Raw genomic sequence first — 21873 nt, 5'->3', positions numbered from 1 at the left:
TGACTCAATGAAACTGGCCAATATGACGTAAAGGAAGACTTGGATAATGAGAAAATGGGGAAAGCTGGTTTAAAAATCCATTTATTTGAGAGACAGTTGAAAAAGAAACAAAGCAATTGTTAAGTCAACTTAAAGGATTTTAAAGAGTGCTGCTTAGGCATTACTTGTGAGCTATTTTTCCCATGAGTTAGTTGCCAGGGCCAAGGGACTGCCTCTCAGCTCTGCAAGAGAAGAAAAAATGAATTTAGCAGTTTCTCCAGTTACAGGAGGATAACCAAACTAAAAAGGGATGGATTTGTAGGCCAGAATGCCATTTAATTATTAAGCGTGATTCAAGAACGAGGACTGATTTTTCTCTGCCAAGGGCAGTACATTCACTAAAGATAGCACTTACCCAAAGGTAGCTTGATAAAAACAGAAGTTTAGAGGCAGCAAAGTTTGCTCTTTCTCAAGGGATATCCCATCAAACAATGGTAGCTGATAGATTCCCTTTTCAGGGTGAGTTTTCTAACTACTTGCCAAGGCCCACCTCTGAAGATTCTGGTGTAGTAGGTTTGAGGTCTTGAGGATCACTTGGGACTCTGTTTAAGAAGTCTTTCAGTTAGTGCTCATGATCAGGCAAGTTTGGAAGACATTGCCTACCATAGTTCTTAGTGGCAAATCCTGGGTGGAATTCTACCTGCTGGTCTCAGCCAAGTCTACTGGGCTCCCACAGTTCATTGCTTAGAGTAAAGGTGTGAGCCCTTCTGCTTAGCAATTTTCATACTTAGGAGACCTCCCTTCGGTAAGCTCAGCATATGCTTTAATGACTCAGCAATTGAAACAAGGCCATTTTTCTTCTCTTAGTGTGGACAGCTGAAATGAGCTTGATTGTTAAAATAAGCACCTTTCCTACGTGAATTGTGTTTCATAGTAACTAAATAGTGGATGAGAGGAATTGATTCCTGGTAGAATTTCAGTTAATAAATACAGAAAGAATGATAAAATGTGTATATCACCATATTGCAATCCATAATGAAATAATGGATCTAGACCCGTGGTCAGCAAACTGCGGCTCGCGAGCCACATGCGGCTCTTTGGCCCCTTGAGTGTGGCTCTTCCACAAAATACCACGTGCGGGCACGCATGTACAGTGCAATTGAAACTTCGTGGCCCATGTGCAGAAGTCGGTTTTCGGCTCTCAAAAGAAATTTCAATCGTTGTACTGTTGATATTTGGCTCTGTTGACTAATGAGTTTGCCGACCACTGTTCTAGACTACGATCATCAATGACAGCTAAAATCATCAGGTCAAAACTAGGGAGAACTTTATACCAGATGAAACAGACTGAGAGCACCTGAGCCCACTGACCAGCACGTCATGTGCATCCTGATGCGATGCAGTAGGAAACAACCATCTCTTACGTATCCTTGTAAAACAGCAAACCCAAATTTAAGTAAGCCTCTAGTCCGCCTGTTTATAGAAGATACAGGGAACAGAGAACTCTGTTAAACCATATCTCATGTATGCAACCGTTCAAATCCAACATAGGGGACAAGGTACAGCCCTGCTGCTCTCAAAGTGGGGTCTGTAAACTAGCGGCTCCAGAGAGCTTGTTGGAAATGCAGGTGCTTAAGCCCGCCCAAGGCCAGCTGAATCAGAATCTGCAATTTAACAAGGTATCCAGGTAATTCACATGTGCCTTCAAGCTGGAGAAGCACTGTATGTACAATGACCCCGGTTTTTAAAATAAATAAATGTCTAGAGAAAAGCGGGAGGGAACTCTAAATTTGGTATGGGAAGGCATATTATTGCTTTTTGAGCTTACAGGATTGAATGATAATCTTTATCAATGGAAAAAGTGATTTTAAAAGTGTGTATTAGCCCTGGCCTGTGTGGCTCAGTTGGTTGGAGCATTGTCTCTTACACTGAAAGGTGCAGGGTTCGATTCCTGGTTAGGGCACATACCCAGGTTGCAGGTTCTATCCCCACCTGGGAGGCAGCCTATCGATGTTTCTCTCTCATATCCATGTTTCTCTCATTTTCCCTCTCTTTAAAATCAATAAAAAACAAACAAACATATCCTTTGGTGAGGGTTAAAAAATATATTTAAAGTGTGTATTATAATCTCCACTACAGTCAAATACAGAGCTGTGGTGAAAGACCCTTAGAGTAGGAATCCTGTTAATGCAGTGCCAGCTCAGTTGTCACGTTATAATGTAATCATGTTTTAGACAACTCAGACATTCAGTACAGGACATTGAGTACTGTGACATCTCTACTGTCCCCATAGTTGAAGAGAGTACAGTTTTATCCTACCTTTAACAATGTTAATTTCAGGTGGTTTTCTCTGAGCTTTCTATGTTTTTGTGCTTCGACAGTCCTCTTCAGAGTCTTATTGAGCCCATTCCCATTTCTAAAGGGAGGACACTGAACTTGATATCAAGGATCTTTTCTAACATTCAGATTCTAGGATTAAAGAAATAATCATTTACAAGTTTTTGTTGTTGTTAATCCTCACCTGAGGATATTTTTTCCATTGATTTTTTTAGAGAGAGAAAGAGAGAGAGAAACATCAATGTGGGAGAGGTGCATCAATTGGTTGCCCCCTGCATACTCCCTGACCAGGGCTGGGGATTGAGCCTGCAACCAAAGTATGCCCTTGACCAGGAATCCAACCCACAACCCTTCTTTCCTAGGGCCAATGGGTCCACTGAGCCAATCAGGCCAGGGCCATTTACAAATTTAAAGAATGTATGACTAATAGTCTTCAAGTTGAATGAAAAAGCAGCGTCCTCTCTTCATCAGTCTGACCTTTGCTTGTCCATACTTTTACATATAGAAGAGATCTTGTTGCCAAACACAGAGGAGTGGAGAAAATTGCATCAACTGGCTGTGGAGTGGGGGGGGCAGCGTCTTGAAGGAGACCCAGGGTCAGTCTCCACCCAGGGCCTGGGTGAGGTAGTTGAGGCCATCGTCAAACCTGACTAGATGTGAGGAGTTCAGGAATCCGTGTATCACATGCTTATTTCTTTACAAAATTTTGCCTTCCAGAAGTGTTTAAATCGGCCATGCCACTTAAGGGGTGGAGTGTATTTTGCTTTAAAATGTTGGTTTTATTTTTCATACGACCCGATAAATCTTACTCCTTAATTAGTGTCTTTCAGAATTCCCCCACGTTTCTGGTGTAACTAGTTCAATGGCTGGGAATAAAGGACGAGGACGTGCTGCTTACACCTTCAATATTGAGGCAGTTGGATTTAGCAGAGGTGAAAGGTTACCTGATGTAGTATTGAAACCACCCCCACTCTTTCCTGTAAGTACATTAGCAATGCATTCTCACAGTGTGCTTTTTCATTTTCAGAGAAAATTAAAATTCTGTATAGGACTTGAATATATGATATCATTATGATATCCTCAAGTGTAAGAAAGTAAGAGCATGTTTCACTTACCTTTAATTTAAATATTTCTACTGTTCTTCCCTGAACCTTTTTAGTTTTCTGATTGCTTTCTCAAAATACAGAAAACAAAACTATATACATACATTTCCATGAATATGTTCAGTCCTGTGTGAACTAAGAAATACTTTTTAAAATTCATGTATCTTAGATTGCTGTTATTGATATGTTATATTATTAAAATAATATTTTTTAAAAGCAAAGGTTTTACAGTGGTCCTCAGTTCCCATTCTACCAGGCTTTGACTTAATGATTTTCTTTCCACCTTGCATCTATAGAATATAATTTTGCTCCCTACTCTATCATTTGACCTTTTTTTCCCACTGAACTTTTTCTTTTGCTTATTTCCTATTTTATTAAAGCAAATTTAAATTTTGTTACTGTTTCTCAAACAGTAAGTGCTTCTATTACATTTAGTGTTGCTTTTTAAATCTAATGAGTATGCTGCAGGCTTAATTGGCATAATGTCTAATGCTTTCACTTCATAGTTAGTCTAAAAAGTAAGCTTACATTTCCAGATGTGCATGTGTTGCAGTATAAATGGGTCAGTCTCCACCCAGGGCCTGGGTGAGGTAGTTGAGGCCATCGTCAAACCTTACTAGATGTGAGGAGTTCAGGAATCCGTGTATCACATGCTTATTTCTTTACAAAATTTTGCCTTCCAGATGTGTTTAAATCGGCCATGCCACTTAAGGGGTGGAGTGTATTAAAAAAATGAAAAAATTATATATAACCAGATATATATAATTCCTTCCAGGAATCTTTTTCCTATTTCAAAAGGAAAAGTTCTTGTTGAAAGATTTATGGCAGTAGAGGAGGATCTGGGCAAGTATATCTGGGGGTCTAGATATCTCACATAGGGAGTCTCTACTTTTTGCTCTTGATATTTTTTGCCTTTCCAATATTCACTACAACCAAAAAAAAAAAAAACAAAGATAAATATCTCAGATATAAGTATAATGCCACTTTATGTTTATTTCTTTTAAAACAAGTCTCTTGTCCATGTGTGGAATAACTTCTAAACACTAGAACTATTAGTACATACTGTTGTTTTATACATGGAATAAAACTGGAGTTCCTACTACTGGCTAAGAGGCTTTTTGATGTCTCTCTGACCCTTTTCCTACCACACTATTCTCTCTCCCTAGCCTTTCTGGCCTCCTTGTTCCTTCTGGCATTTTCCTCTGCTGGTTTCCCTGGCTGGAGCCATCTGTTCCCAAAGTCTTTGCATAGATGGCTTCCTAATTTTACCTAGCTCTCTGCTCAAACGGGATTTCCCCGAGAGGTCATGCATGTTTATCCTGTGTAGAACAGCCACCTCCAACCTCCATGTACTACCCAGCTTCATTTTTTTTCATAGCACTTACCACTACCCAAAATTACATATTAACTCATTTGTTTACTTATTTTATTGTGTTTTTCTCCCCTAGAATGTAAGTTTCCTGAGGGCAAGAACTTTGACTAGTTATGATGGTATCTCCTGTTGTCTAACCATGTCTGGCTTATAGTAGGCACTCAATAAATTGTTGTAGAATTAATGAATAAATTTGGAGTAAAATTTTGAAAATATATCCTACACTTAGCTTCTGAAACCAGAAATGTCTTTACTATATGCCCTGAGGATCTACTTTGTTATGAATATGTGTGTGTGCATGTAATTTTTAAAAATTGAAGATATAGTTTCAAACTCCTGCTTTACATGTTCTATGGGCTTACAGATTGTTCACTTCTTCAACTTCTTCACTGTAAAATGGGAAATATTGATGATACTTCAAATGAGATCACGGATGTTGAATATTGAGTACATTGCTAAATGATAGCTGCTACTATTTTTTTATGCTACTGCTCCAACCAATACTACCACCACTGTTGAAGTTAATAGAAAATGAAAGCAGTTACTCTCATTTGGGCGCCTTGATCTTTAAAATATGAAATCGCAGTAAACAGACTGTATAGCAAAATGATTATTTTATCATCAGGAAAATTAGGGCCAATAGAAAAATTAACCATATTTCCTACCTCTAAAATAAGAGCAAATGGGCTAAAAGGTTAAATAGATTACAAAAACTCAACATCTTTTAAGTTGATTGTAAAGCTTATTGCCTATAAAATGTAGTTTTTCAATAAAACTGACATTTTCCAGAATGTAGGCAAAAGGGATATTAAAATATTTATTTTAAAAAATCATTGTCTCTTAACTTAAACAGGATACAGATTATAAACCAGTGCCACTGAAAACAGGAGAGGGTGAAGATTATATGCTGGCCTTAAAACAGGAGTTGAGAGAAACTGTGAAAAGAATGCCTTATTTTATAGAAACACCTGAAGAAAAACAAGGTGCGTATTGGACTCTGATTCTGTGGTTCAGTGCAAACAGATGAAACAATGCTTTGGCACAAGGTATATGATCATTTAATACTGACTGATTTGATTTAGTCAGGAATTATCAACTACCTTGAAAAAGTGTATTTTAGGTTGATTTAACAGAAAATATATATTAAAATTTTTGATATTTGTAGAACTACCTTTCACAATAGTTTTATGTATTCAGTAAAAATTATGAAAAACAAAAAATATTTAAAAAGTGAAAATCATCTGTAATGTTTATGTTTAGATTAAAATATTTTCTAGTATATTCCAGAATTTTTCTTCTGTATGTATATTCTTTGTTGTTGTTGCTAATCCTCACCCATTGTATGATTTTTAGAGAGAGTGGAAGGGAAGGGGAGAGACAGAGAGAGAAATATAAATGTGAGAGAGAGATGTAGATTGGTTACTTCCCGCACACTTCCTGACTAGGGTGGGGGGTTCAGCCTGCAACCCAGGGTACATGCCCTTGACTGGACTCGAACACGAGACCGTTCAGTCCGAGGGCCGGTGCTCTAACTACTGAGCAAACCAGCTAGGGCTGCATGTGTATTCTTTTTATAAAATTGGATTCATGTTACTTTGTATCTCCCTTTTTTACTCAGTAGCATATTATTAGCATTTTTGCTTATCCTTAGTATTCTTAGAAAATATAATTTTTAACCTTTTACACTCGGATGTCGAGTGTGACTCGACACGGTTAGCATCGGTAGCAGGAATCTAGAAAAAAGCAAGCGAGTGCAAAGGGTTAATTACTATGTGGTATTTCATTGTGGATATAACATTAATTGTAACTCATTTCCTGCTGTTAGATTTAAGGTTGTTTCTAATTTTTTTTCTCATATATAATGCCATGATTACTATCCTTATACGTAAATCTTAATGCAGGCCTCTGATTATTTCATATTTTGGTTAAAAATTTTAAATGCCTTAACTATATTTTGGCTTATTATTTATATATCAGATATAATAGAATACAAAACACATATTCATTGAATACAAAACACACATTCATTGGTTTTGCTAAGGTCAGAGAGGAGATTGAGTTGGAGAAGGTTTGACAGTCTCAGACTGGAAGTGGGAAGTGCTTTTAGAGGCAGGGAACCCATTCCCAAGTGGTTATTTAGCAAAGTAGGTCTATATTGATTTTCAGTTTCTGCCCTTGAATGTTGAAATTAGAGAGATCGATATCATTCTTGAGCTTTCAAAACAACATCATTAAAACATGAGAAATTCATATAGTATCATCACATTCCATTAGTAATAAAAATGCATTCCATTTTCCCTCTCTCTGGAAGCTAGAATTGGCTAAGAGTCAAAAAGGAAGTCTTGTAAAGTAATATTACATGTGCTTGTAATTATAAGAAGCCTTTTAGACAGGTTCATTTAATTTTTCAAAATATAACTGCTTGAAGTTACATAATGGTTTGATAAGAAAGAGATAATTATACCTAAAAAATACTGAATTTTTTTACTTCAACATACTGAATTTTTAAACTTTCATGATTATATTGCATACTTTTATTTCTTTGAGTTGAAAATGGAATTAAAGCTCATATTAAAGATTTTAAAAAGTAACACTAAATGTACTAATAAATATTCATTCTTATTAGAAAAATAACAATGTAGGGTATACTTTAATCTTTTCAAAAATTAGTCTTTTTTGCTTGGCCGGCATGGCTAAGTGGTTGAGCCTCGACCTATGAACCAGGAGGTCAGCGTTTGATCCCTAGTCAGGGCTCATGCCCGGGTTGCAGCTCGATCCCCAATAGGGGGCATGCAGGAGGCAGCCAATCAAGGATTCTCTCTCATCATTGATGTTTCTCTCTCTCTTCCTCTCTGAAATCAATAAAAATATATAGTTTTTAAAAATTAGTCTTTTCTCCAGACTGAAAAACAAATTTATTTAACTAAATGTGCTTGGTATTAAAGCACATGTTAATTAAAAGTGTGTCATATCATTAAAGTATTCATGCGAGTCTTTTAGACAGGCATATTAAGAACATAATTTCGTTGCTGGTTTCTGGGAGTGGTTGGTTTGTACCTGGATAAAGAGGCTCTTTATTTTTTTTTTTAAGAGACCCTTTATCTTTGATAACTGCACAATAAAATATTTAAAAATGTAAGGAATCTTTTGCTTCTGTTTTTTAATTCAGGAGAAAATTTGTATAGAATTTTCTAAATTAATACAAATACATTCTCCTTGATATACCTCTTTCCTGATGTAATCTGTTTTTTTAAAAACTGTGGTTGAAAATAACGGTTTTTAAAATATAAGCATACATATGTTTATATAGGTTAATATAATATTATACACACACACACACACACACACACACACACACACACGTTTATATACTATCCACACTATGAATGAAAAAGAATTGGCCAGACTGAATGTAAATAAACTGTCAGAGAGATATATTCTAGATAGTGTTACATCACTGCACCCTTACCAGCCTTCTCCCATCACTTGCCACCTACGTGCTTTAGGAAAGAGATACTTATGGACTAATGTAAAAAACTAAATTAGTAGAGACTAGAACAAACAAATAGGGCAGGATATTGCAAGAATTCCTGATAGTCAAGTCGCTGGTGGCTTGGGGCACTGAGATTTGTCACAAAGAACTGGGGCACAGTTAACTGGGGCATAAACATTTAACTTGGTGATGTCTTCAAGGTTTGTTTGTTTTCAGGTAGAATTATAGAAGTGATTGGTATTATCTACCTAATAAAAGAGTGACATGCTAATTGACCATACCTCCGCGACACCCACCAGCCAATCAGGAGTGAGTATGCAAATTAACCCAACAAAGATGGCAGGTTAATTTGCATACGCAGGCGCTGAGCAGCCAGGGGCGGGGCAGGACACTTGCATCGTCGCCATGGCAATGGCACAGGCGTTCCGCACCACCCCAGCCACTCCAGGCCTCTGGGCAGCGTGGGAAGGCAGAAAGGTGGCTCCGGGCGGGAGCAGAAAGGCGCCTCCGGCCAGAGCAAAGGCAGTGCCGGCAGCCAGGGGAAGGAAGGCCCATTCTTGCATGAATCTTTGTGCATCGGGCCTCTGGTTTTTATAATAAAGGAAAAGCAGAAATGAATTTTATTGAATTTTAGCTGCAAAGGTACACAGAGATCATCTGGACCAATGGTTCCCAGCTCAGGTTCCTGAGCCACTGGGGATTTCTGGGTAGAAATAGGAGTGACAGAGGAGATGGTTCTGTAAGCCATTTCAGAACTTAAAGCCCAGTGGAAATTATAAATTTACCTGTGATATGGCCATAATGTCTTTTACTGAATAAATGGAATTTATTTTATTAACTCTTGATATACCATTAGGCTCCATGTGACCCTATTTTAATTTTTGAGTTTCTTTTTGAGCAGTTATTACTATATATAATGATTGGTATTTGTAACTTTTATTTTTAATAAAGATCTTCAAAAGGACAAGATAATTTACTTTAAAATTTTTTTTAAAAACACCTCTTTTTTAAAATGTTATTTAAAAATTTATTGATTCATTAATAATATAATCAATACTATTAATTCATTAACATTGCATTTACAACCAACAACATTATAACTCATGCCTGAAGGAAGGTATTTAATGCATGCATTTTCTTTGTAAGGTACATTACAGCCTCTGTTGACTATTATTTTACTCTCTGTTTTTAAGAGTTTGGTTTCTTTAAATTTCACATGTAAGTGATACCATACAGTATTTGTCTTTTTCTGTATGACTTATCTCATTTGGCACAGTGTCCTCAAGGTCTGGTCATCCATTCCTTCTTTCTTTTGGCTGAATAATATTCCATTGTATATATGCCGCATCGTCTTTAGCCATTTATCTGTTAATGGGTATTTAAGTTGAAAAACACCTCATTTTTTATTAGCATTACCATATCAGTTCATTTGACATTTTTATTAATCTAAAATACATTTGGGAATCTTAGTGATCTTATTTTTCCTGCCTTGAAACATTTTGGTGTTTCATCATTGTAGATATTATTTCATCATTCATCCATTACTCCCCACTATGTTGAAAAAAAAAAAAAAAAGACTATAGAAAAATAGAAGAATGATAAAATTGCATAAGATTATGCAATATTGGAATAAATCATCAATCACTATTACATCATCCTTTAGTTTTCCTATTGTGTTACCTAAAGTATTACATTAATTTTTAAGAAAATATAAAAGAAGTCTGGAGTGACTCTTGTCTTTGTAGTTCTGTTTTTGTTTTTGCTTTTATAGAATACAATTGAGAATTTAAATTTTTTCTGCTCATAATGGCAAAGAGAAGAAAATTGACAGGAAGGTGTTTCCCAGTTACTAGACAAATCAGAAGATGAATGCAAAGAGACAGAGATAGCAGCTCTCTGGTTACTAATGATGAAATTGTTTATATAAACAAAATTTCAGACTGTCTTCATTTGATGATATCCTAAGTGAATTTTCTCAAACTCAAGAATCAATGAGTAAACAATATATTTTTAAGGATAAAAAGGAAATATGGTATTCTCATATAGTTAATCTTTGAAAAGCATATATTTACATAATTTTTGTGAAAAAAATTTGGAACATCCTGTTTGCTGAAATGATATGTGACCATATATATATATATATATATATATATATATACACACACACACACACACACATATATATATATATATTTTATGATATTAATATACCAAATTTATTTGATGTAGTTTGTAACTGGACAAATGCTGAAGGCAAAAACAAAGATGATTGCAAATAAATAGATTATGTAGAAATTAAATAATTTAGTGGTTTATTTATATTAATTGGTGATTATAAATTTAATAATGAAAATGTTTTTGTAATTATAGACCAAAGAAGATAGCTGGCTCATCCTTTCTTCAACAAAAATGTGAGCCATCAAAGTTTTTTAAAGTATTATATTTTGATGGTGCAAGTATAAGAAGAATTGGAAGTAATGATAAACTAGAACCTATTAGATATGCATTTGTAATTAGAATCATTTAGATAGTGCAAGTGTAAGACGAATCAGAAGTAGTAAGTTAGTACTTACTAACGATGCATCTGAAATCTGGAATCAGGATATTTATGAAACACATGTATTCAGAGTTTGTGCATGACATACCCAGAATAGACAACTGATGTACAGTTAGCTGCTCTCAAAGAACATTGCCATCCTATCTAATAAAAGAGTAATATGCAAATTGACCATCACTCCAGCACACAAGATGGCTGCCCCCATGTGGTCAAAGATGGCTGCCACAAGATGGGCAGTTGGGGGGGGACCCAGGCCTGCAGGGGAGGACAGTTGGGGGTGACCAGGCCTGCAGGGGAGGGCAGTTGGGGGTGAACCAGGCCTGCAGGGGAGGGCAGATGGGGGTGACCAGGCCTGCAGGGGTGGACAGTTAGGAGCGAGTGGGCCTCCAGGGGAGGACAGTTGGGGGGGACCAGGCTGGCAAGGGAGGGCAGTGAGGGGTTACTGAGCCAGCAGGGGAGGGCATTTGGGGGTGACCAGGCTGGCAGGGGAGGGCTGTTAGCGGCAATCAGGCTGGCAGGGGAGCAGTTAGGCGTGGATCAGGCTGGCAGGGGAGTGGTTAGGTGGTGATCAGGCTGGCAGGCAGAAGCGGTTAGGGGCAATCACGCAGGCCGGCAGGCAAGCGGTTGGGAGTCAGCAGTCCTTCCTGGATTGTGAGAGGAATGTCCCTCGAGGGGTCCCAGATTAGAGAGGGTGCAGGCTGGGCTGAGGGACACCCCCCCCCATGCACGAGTTTCGTGCACCGGGCCTCTAGTTTTAGATAAATATACCTTCAAAACCGAAAAATAATGAAATATAAATTTGAGTTTACTTTATTTCTTATTAAAATTTCTGATAATTTTTATTCTTTTTAAATAACAGCTTTATTGAGATAAAATTCACTTTTTAAAGTATACAGTTCAGTGGCTTTTAGTGTAGTCACAGAATTGTGCAACCATACTGCTAATTTTTATAAGCTTTTTATCATTCAGAAAATAAACCCTATAATCAATAGTATCACACCCCCATTCTCCATCCAACCCATGGCACCCACTAATCTGCTTTGTCTCTAGTGACTTGTCTGTTCTGGATATTTCACATAAATGAAATGATATGTTTCCTTTTGTGACTGGCTTCTTTCACTTAGCATGTTTTCAGGGTTTGCCCATGGCATAGAATGTATCAATGCTTCATTTTTTTAATGGCTGAGTAATATTCTATTTTATGCATATACCACATTTTGTTTACCCATACATCAGTTGGCAGATACTGGGGTCAGCTCTACTTTGGGGCTGCTTGAGTAATGCTGCTATGCACATTCATGTATACATTCTTATGTGGACATAAGTCATTTCTATTGGTGGGTATATATCTAGGGTCATATGTTAACTCTATTATGTAACATTTTGAGTAACTTCCAAACTGTATTGCAAAATTTTGCACATTTTTCCATCACCAACAATGTATGCGATTTTCAGTTTCTCTACATCCTTGCCAGCATTTGTTATTGTCTTTTTAGTTCTAGCCATCCTACTAAGTATAAAATGGTATCTAATTGTGGTATACATTTGAATTTCCCTAATGACTAATGATGTTCAATATCTTACCGTGTTTTTTTGTCCATGTATATCTTTGGTGAAATGCTATTCAAATTATTGGCCTCTTTTTATTTGGGTCCCAGTACTATCTCTTATTTGTCTGTAAATTATTTGAAAGTAATTTAAAAATATAAAAAGTGGTTCATTGAAAGCAGGTAATAACTGTTTTTCTTAGTATACTGTGGATTAAATTTGTTTTTTCAAAATATGGGAATCTGTTTTGTAGAAAATTATAAAATGCAAATGCCGGAAATCTCTCATTTTTGCTGACTTCTCTTTATAGATGAAAAACTTGAGAGCAAGATTGATGTCAAACAGTTAAATACCTAGAAAAGCCTGGTCTCTTGGTCTCTGATCTGCTTTAGCTATCTTTAGTTATCTTTGTCTAACACCATAGTTCTTAGTATTATTTGGAAGCATTTTCTTAACATAGAAAAAAATCATTACTTATTTGGGCCTTAATTTTGTGGCAAAGTGGGCAAAACAGAAGCAAGAGACACAGTTGTGACTCATCCGTTTTTGGCAAACTCAGAAGATCCCTGCAGAGTTCTCAGTAGTTGGCATGAAGGCTCTCAGCTTGCTCATTCACGGCCCCATCGAGTCCAACCTCGCCTACTCCTATCCTTTTCCTCACTCTCCTCCCCAATGGGTTGTGAAAAGTAGCTAACTGAGAAGCCTAACTGCATGTGTTGGAAGTGAGCAAACAGCCCTCCATCTCCACTGAGGTATTTAACACATCCCAGTTACACAAGGTGTACAGATTAGGAGCTGGAGACCAGTGTCAGCAGAAGAAACAGACGATGCTGAGTAGACCTCCTTGCCCTTGGACGTAACTGGCTTCCTGACATGTCTTTTGGCTTTTGTGAATATCCTCAGAGATGAGTCAGGTTGTCTGATTCTAAGAACTATAATTAAAGTTTAGGTTTCTGCTCAATTCCAGCCATTCATACGCAGCTGCTTCTTGACACTTACTTAAATACCTAATGCTCATTGAACTCTTCAATATGTGTTCAGGGATACATTATGTACAAATACGGGAAACTTCCTGAATGTGAAGTGACAGGTATCTGGTGTTTTCAGTTATTTTAAAGGAATGGCTTAAATTCAGGCTTATTCTTGATTTTTCTAATGAACACTTTTAAAATTTTTTTCTAGATATTGACAGATATAGTAAAAGATATATGAAGGTGTACAAAGAAGAGTGGATACCAGGTAATTATAAAACTGAGAATGTTAAAATAATATTTAATGGCTATTTTCCCTGCACCATGTTTTCATAGGATAAATTTTCTATTTCACCATAGTAAAATAGAGTCTATCTCTTCCACAGTTAATTCTTAATGTATGTCTTATAAAAACTAAGATGAAAAGATTTTTATACTGTAACAAGGAAGAGTTAAAGTATTTTTGTGGAAGTTCTTAAAATACTTTATATCTATATCTATCTATCTATCTATCTATCTATCTATCTATATAACAATAAAAGCATAATATGCTAATTAGACTGGACATCCTTCTGGATGACCTTCTGAATGAAGCAGGGGCTGCAAGGTAAGCCTGGGTCCTGGGTGCCTGTCAGCAGCCAGAGGAGAGTCCGGGTCCCAGGTGCCAGAGGGAAGCCGCTGCCTGCAGCCAGGGGAAGGAAAGCCTACTCTTGCACAAATTTTGTGCACCAGGCCTCCAATATATATATATATATATATATATATATATATATACCTGGCAGACCTATTTGGGTTTTCCATTTTAATTTGCCACAATCACAGTTTTAGTCTGTAGTACCAATAGTACTCAGTTCTGTGCTCCTGAGTGATTTGATAGCTTTTGAAGAAAGAATAAATCTAGTGTTAAGGGTTTTTAAGCTAAGCTCGTGGATTTTCCTTTCTTTCAAGCAGACATAGACTATTTTTAGTTGTTAAGATGCCTTTTCAAAAGAACCATACCCATGAGGGTTTTTCCCCCCACAACATTCATAAATTTGCATTGGATATAGACAAGGTGGAAGGGGCTGGAGAGATCTCATCCGGCTCATTTATGTTGCAGATTTAAAAAAAAAAAAGTTGCCATTGAAATGAAGTGACCTGTCAGGGTGACTTGGATAGTGCTACTAGAACACAAGTTGCAGAGGCAAAAGAAGGCCCTGGCACTTAGGAGAGAGAGGAGTAAAGGTAACATGCCTGTGAAGAAGTGGAGGGATCAGGAAAGGCACAGAGTGAGAGCATGCTTATGCTAGGTTTATTTTTAAAGGGGATTCTATATATTGTTTTAAAAACTTTTTAATCAACAATTTATTATGAGTAACTTTTCATATCTATTCATTCCCAAAACTTTTTATGTAGAAAAATATTCTTCTACACTTTTCTTGTTATGAAAATTTCTATTTTTAAAATCATTATATAAATCTTATATAATAAAAGCCTAGGTGGCGTGACGCCCTCGCGTGACATCATCACAAGATGGCCACCACAAGATGGCTGCTACAAGATGGCCGCACGCACAGTGGAGGTGGGGCCTGGTGGGCTCCGTGCGGTGAGGCCTGGGGTCCCGTGGCATGGAGGAGGCTAGTCCCAGTATCTCCGCCGCCATGCATGGAGGAGGCGGGTTGCGGCAGGAGAGGGCAGCTGGGATGGGGCCTAAACGGGCAGTCAGACATCCCTCTCACAGGAGTCAGACCTCCCTCTCACATCCCTCTCAGGACTGCTGGCTCCCAACTGCCCTCCCATGCAGGCCTGGGTCCCCCCAACTGCCCTCCCCTGCTGGCTTGGTCCCCGCCAACTGCCCTCTCTGCAGGCCTGGGTCCCTCCAACTGTCCTCCTCTGCAGGCCTTGTTCCCCCCCAACTGCCCTCCACTGCTGACCTGGTCTCCCCCAATTGCCCTCCTCTGCTGGCCCGGTCACCCCTAACTGCCCTACCTGCTGGCCTGATCGCCCACAACTGCCCTCCCCTGCAGGCCTGGTTCCCCGTAACTGCCCTCCCCTGCAGGCCTGGGTCCCCCCCAACTGCCCTCCACGGCAGGCCTGGGTCCCCCCAACTGTTCTCCACTGTAGGCCTGGTCCCCCTCCCCCCCAACTGCCCTCCACTGCAGGCCTGGTCCCCCCAACTGCCCTCCCCTGTAGTCCTGGTCCCCCCCAACTGCCCTCCCTGCTGACCTGGTCCCTCCCAACTGCCCTCCTCTGCCAGCCCAGTCACCCCTAACTGCCCTCCCTGCTTACCTGATCACCCACAACTGCCCTCCCCTGCAGGCCTGGTGCCCCCCCCCCCCCAACATCTCTCCCCTGCAGACCTGGGTCCCCCCCAACTGCCCTTCCTTGCTGGCCTGGTCCCCCAACTGCCCTCCTCTGCCGGCCTGGTCCCCCCCAACTGCCCTCCTCTGCCGGCCTGGTCCCCCCCAACTGCCCTCCTCTGCCAGCCTGGTCCCCCCCAACTGCCCTCCTCTGCTGGCCTGGTCACCCGTAATTCCCACAACTGCCCTCCCCTGCCAGGCCATCTTGTGGTGGCCATCTTGTGTCTTGGTGTGATGGTCAATTTGCATATTACTCTTTTATTAGATAGGATTTCAAAGCTATTTTAATGAACACTTTTTCTTCATGGGAGAAAATACATTATTGTGATATTTTGATACCCACGCTAATTCTGTACAATTTGATATTAAGAAATTTTATTTGCATTGCTTGAGCAACTGTTGTATTTTTGAAATAATTATGTCCAGTACCATTAATTTGTGGAAGGAAGTGTAATTTTTGTATTTCTTTTTTTGTACATACAGATTGGAGAAGACTTCCAAGAGAGATGATGCCAAGGAAAAAATTTAAAAAAGGTATATTGACTAAAATAATAATCCAGGTAGGAAAAGGTTATTGCTTAAATTCTATCTAATGTGAAATGGTCAATCTGAAGCTACACTTAGTGTTCTGAATGCTTTTTCTTAAAAAGGACTGACATTTTTATTATTTTGCTAAAGCTCTTTTTGTTGATTTTTTGTTTTGTTTATTTCCTTAAATTATGGAATTTGATGGGATAGGAAAGACTTTTCAATTATGTAGACAATTTTATTTGAAAATTTGTAAATGGTTATATTGCCCGATTTTTCATTTTTTATTTTTTATTTTATTTTATTTATTTTTTTTTTTAGTTTGCATTTTTTTTTTAATGAATCTTTATTGTTCAGATTACAATTGTTTCTCCTTTTTCCCCACATATCTCCCCACCACCCAGTTCCTACCCCCCCTCTTCCCTTACCTCCCCCCGCGTTGTCCTTCTCCATAGGTGTATGATTTTTGTCTAGTCTCTTCCCATACTCCCCACACAGACACCCCTTTCCCCCTGAGAATTATCAATCCACTCCCATTCTGTGCCTCTGATTCTATTAAGTTCACCAGTTTATTCTGTTCCTCAGATTTTTAATTCACTTGACTTTTAGATTCACTTGTTGATAGATATGTATTTGTCGTTCATAATTTTTATCTTTCTTTTTCCTCTTTTTAAAGAATACCTTTCAGCATTTCATATAATGCTGGTTTGGTGGTGATGAACTCCTTTAGCTTTTTCTTATCTGTGAAGCTCTTTATCTGCCCTTCAATTCTGAATGATAGCTTTGCTGGGTAGAGTAGTCTTGGTTGTAGGTTCCTGCTATTCATCACTTTGAATATTTCTTGCCACTCCCGTCTGGCCTGCATGGTTTCTGTTGAGAAATTAGCTGATAATCGTATGGGAGCTCCCTTGTAGGTAACTAACTGTTTTTCTCTTGCTGCTCGTAAGATTCTCTCTTTGTCTTTTGCTCTTGGCATTTTAATTATGATGTGTCTTGGTGTGGTCCTCTTTGGATCCCTTTTGTTTGGGGTTCTGTGCGCTTCCTGGACTCGTAAGTCTATTTCTTTCATCAGGTGGGGGAAGTTTTCGTTCATTATTTCTTCAAATAGGTTTTCAGCATCTTGCTCTCTCTCTTCTTCTGGTACCCCCATAATTCTGATGTTGGTTCGCTTGAAGTTGTCCCAGAGACTTCTTACACTATCTTCAACTTTCTGAATTCTCTTCTCTTCATGCTTCTCTGGAGGAGTGTCCTTGGCCTCTTTGTATTCCAAATCTCTGAGTTGATTCTTGCAATCCTCTAGTCTGCTTTTGGGTCTCTGTATAATATTTTTTATCTCAGTCAGTGTATGTTTAATTTCTAGTTGGTCCTTTTTCATATCCTCAAGGGTCTCATTGAATTTATCGGCCTTTTCCATGAAATTCTTGAAAAACCTTATAACCGTGGCTTATTCTCCTCCATTTCTTTGGTTTGTGATCTGTTTCCTTGCCTTCTCATATTCTCTGCTTCCCTGAGTTGGTAGGGTAGTTTTGTCTACTAGGTGTCCTATTGGTTCAACGGGTCAGCCTCCCAGTTACTTGAGGTGGACACTCTTGGTGTACCCTTGTGTACTGTGTGTTCCCCAGCAGGAGCTACAGCAAGGGCTAGTTTTCTCCTCCTTTGCTTGGGCGGTTTTGGAGCAGTCTGGAGCTGTAGTTGGTTAAGCTGCCACAGAACAGGCCATTTATATGCAAAAGCCGCTGTGTGGAGCCTGGGCGGGTTTGTAGAATGTGCGGGGCGGGGCCTCAGGGCGGGGCGGGGTCTCAGGGCGTCACTAGGCTGGGGCGTGGCCAACGGCAATGGCTGCCGTCAGCCGTCTCTGCCTTTCCTGTTTCCAAGTCCCTGCGCCCTGTGCTCCAGCGCAGTAAACAATGATTGCTAGGCGCACCTCTGCAAAAAAGTCACTCTCACTTTCCGACCCGATGGCCGAGAGTCCAGCTTCTCCCCGTAGGTGTCTGGGTCCCCCGAGTGTCCCCAGAAACTGGATTTCAGAGTGATCGGGAGCTTGTCTCCCTGCGGGTTGAAGAAAAGCCGCGCACCCAGCCGCCCGCCGCCGGCCCGATTCGCGTGCCTCCGTACCTCAGCTTTTCAGCGATTGTGCTCCTTTCTCTTCTCAGCTGTAAATCTTCCACTGAGCCAGCTTTCCCGTGGTTCTGGGTGGTAGACGTTTTTGTCTTTTAGTTGTGTTTTTTTTCCGATTTTTCATTTTTTAGTTGAAACATTTGGAATTTGTAAAATTTGGGAATTGGTAGAACAGAACTTTATGTACATAAAATACCAAAGTGAAATTTTCCGTTCTGTTGCTTTCATAATTCCATTGAGTAATTAATTGTTGAGAATCTACTTTTGCTGGACACTGCTAAGAGCAATAAAATAGTGAGTGAAGTGGGAATAAACCTTGACCTAATGGAGCTTACATTAGTCACAACATTAAAAACAAAAACCCACTGTCCTCATTGAGAGGTCAGGGAAAAGCTTTTTGAGGAGATGGAATTGGACTCCAGGTTCAAGAATGAGTAGGAGTTTACTAAGATGAGGTTGGGGGAGGGATTTGGAGAAAGATCTGGTTTGACAATGAAAATCATATAAGTTAATTCAAAGATAGTATTTAAGGGTTTGGATTTGCTGTGTTTTTGTTTTGTTTTTTTTGATACAAAAATAGCAAAGTTGAATATGTTGTTGGATACAGAGGGGATGGACCTCAAAAGGGAGGTCGTAGTCATCAGAATAGATATTATAATTGAGACTATGAAAAAGAATGAGATTGTCTAGAGTGAAATTAAAGAACTTGGGCCGGAGCCCAATGGCTGGTAGAGGAAACTGATTCAGTAAAGAAAGGAGATAGAAAGAGAGAAAAAGGAGTTGGAGGAGTAACAAGAGAGTGGAGTTACAGAAGAGTATTCAGAGGTGAAGAGTATTTTAGGAGGTGGGCAACCATGCTAAAGGATGCTAGACAATGCTGCTGAGAGGCCTATAAAGATTGGAAAAAATAAATTAATTTTTGGCATGTTGATCATTGGTATATTTTGGATAACAATCTGTAGGAAAACACACTCCTGTGTTTTTCTCCTTTACTCTCATACTAATACCAATCACACTATTTCTGACACCAAATGTATGGAGTTCTTTTTCCACACCAAGCAAATCTCTGCAACATCAACTGGGTATCTTACAATTCAGTTCAGTTCTGACAGAAACTGGAGTTAGCACAGACCCCACAGGTTAAAGGCTCCGTCCCACGAGTCTGCTTCCCATTTCAGATGCCGATCATGAGTAGTACGTTCCCAGGTTACCCAAACTTCTCTCTGACTTGGATATAAATCAGATGTCCCCATGACTACTCCTTGAATTTGATTTACCAGAATAGCATATATTTGGCCAAAGATGGAAAAATAATTCATGTTAATATTTTGGGGTTAAAACAGTCTTTTAACAAATTTTGGTAATTTGACACTTCTCCCCCATTTATACATATATGGGTTAGGCATTCTATAAAGTGAGAATAATAAGTAGCAAAAGATTCTGAGTAGGCTTGAGCATATAGTTTACTTTCTTGGTTAAGAAATTAGTAATTTTAATAAGTTCATTTACCTGACCCTGTTCTATAGTATGCATTTAGCAGACTTATGTGTTATGAAATGTAAATAATTTGATAAAAGAACCTTAAAGATAAAAAGACTTAATGGTGTGAATAAATTACATTTTTAGCTAATGTTATCTGGCATCAATATAATATGCTAGAGGTCTAGTGCATTAAATTCATGAACTGGTAGGGTCCCTAGGCCAGGCCAGCAATCAGGGCCCATCAGGGCCTTCTGGCTGCGGGTCAGGGCCTTCCTTTGTTCTGTGCTGCCCCCTGGTGGCCAGTGCATGTAATAGTGATCGATCGAACCCGGTCTCCTAGTTGAACTCCCGAGGGGACACTTTGTATATTAGCCTTTTATATATATATAGATATTGAGATCTTGTTCATTTATGATACTATATATTTACGTGCTACAGTTCAAATTAAACAGACTGCCCACAAGGGGAACCAAGAAAGTTACCCATTATTAAATCTAACCATGACTTTTGTTCAAGCAAAACCTCACTAATATATACGTTTGGGAATTCTGAGTTTGGTGATTTCCCAAGGGGCAATTTGGAATAAACCAGTAAATTATAATTCATTAGTTATGGATCATCCACCATAATCTAAAACATTCTTCTATAGGTTAAATGTTAATGTTTAACAAAATTACATCTTTCTGAGCTATATTTTCTTGTTGCCAAGTAATTTCTAGGTATTTAGTATGATTTGCGGAAAGAAATTTAATACTTTTTAATCACAATGACAATTTTGTAGTATATTATGATGCTTTGGTAACTGATTGGCAGGAGCTATGTGTGAAATAATTCTCTAGTCCCTGCAGTTTCAGAACAGCCTAAAATGCAATATGTTTATATGGCTTAAAACAATATCCCAAAGGCATTAACACATTTTATTTATGTTGCTTTAAATTTTCAAATTCCTATGATAGATATGTTCACATTAACCATTTTAATCTTCATTCCAAATATAGTGCTATTTTGCACTGAACATAACCTCTTTCTCATCTCTTTAACCATTGGCAAATGCATATTTATTCTGCACTTGTTTTTTATTTTCCAAACTTGGTAAAATTGCCCTAAAGTAAAGTACACTGATCAGTGAACAGGAAGCCAGTGCAGCTGATATATTTGTGAGAGCTTTTCACTGGTCCTGTAGTGACTCTTTTGGAGGTAATATTTGAGCAGTTTTGACCTGAATGGCATCAATTGCCAGTACAGATTCTCAGTACTAGTAAAAAGATATCTAGTTGCAGTCTTAGAAAATATCTTACTAGGTGATTATCATTTACTTATCATCATGGAAAATTGGTGAGGTGTGCTGATTTTTTTGTTTTGTTTTGTTTATTCTTTAAGAAAATCAATTCAGTCTGCAAATTATGTGATTGCCCGGTATGGCATACCACTATGCTAGGCAGCATGTTAGAAGGCAAAGAAATATAATATACCATTGCTATTATTTACTAGTAAAAATGTGTTAACAGTGGTTTTACTTCAACAGGTCCCAAATCCAAAAAAGTGAACGACACTGGCAAAGACACTTCACTCACTAATACTGCAGATGTATTGAAAACAATTGAGGTAAAGTTTCCTTCTTGTTATGAGAGTGAACTGAAAAAATTGTCATACCGCCTTTGCCTTCTTCAGCCTTTTCACCTTTTCTGACATTTTAATAACATGTGGAATTGACAGATCCGAGCCTAGCACACCGGTAACCCGAGAGGTTTGACATCGTTGGCTGGGAGATAAGGGACACCATTCTCTCCTTCTCTGCTACCCGCCTGTCAACTTGCCTCACCTTCTGTCACCTGCCTTCTTTTCCACTCTGTTCCTATTTTCCCTTGCATTTGAATTATGCATGGGAAAGAAATGAGTTACATACCTAAAACGTATTTCTTTTAAAAACCTTTCAGTTTTTCTCCTATTGTTGTATGTGTACTTTTTTAATACTTTTCTTCTGTCTCATGTTAATTGTAGAAGATTATATTGTGGGAAAACCATAACTTATGGAACTTATTTTTA

General features: G+C 38.5%; 1 protein-coding gene across 1 annotated transcript in view; it reads left to right on the top strand.

Annotated features, from left to right (window-relative positions):
- POLR3G (RNA polymerase III subunit G) overlaps positions 1–21873 on the top strand; it is a 36160-nt gene that overhangs the window by 3754 nt on the left and 10533 nt on the right. Inside the window, exons 2-6 of the mRNA XM_054715068.1 lie at positions 3137–3295; positions 5645–5774; positions 13572–13628; positions 16183–16233; positions 21353–21432. Of these exons, the coding sequence (XP_054571043.1) occupies positions 3179–3295; positions 5645–5774; positions 13572–13628; positions 16183–16233; positions 21353–21432 (435 nt within the window). The 5' untranslated portion in view covers positions 3137–3178. The remainder of the gene's footprint in view (positions 1–3136; positions 3296–5644; positions 5775–13571; positions 13629–16182; positions 16234–21352; positions 21433–21873) is intronic.

This window comes from Eptesicus fuscus, chromosome 4 (genome assembly GCF_027574615.1).
Source record: "Eptesicus fuscus isolate TK198812 chromosome 4, DD_ASM_mEF_20220401, whole genome shotgun sequence".
Lineage (NCBI taxonomy): Eukaryota > Metazoa > Chordata > Mammalia > Chiroptera > Vespertilionidae > Eptesicus > Eptesicus fuscus.
The sequence above is the reverse complement of the archived record's forward strand: the minus strand, read 5'-3'. Positions and strand labels throughout refer to the sequence as shown.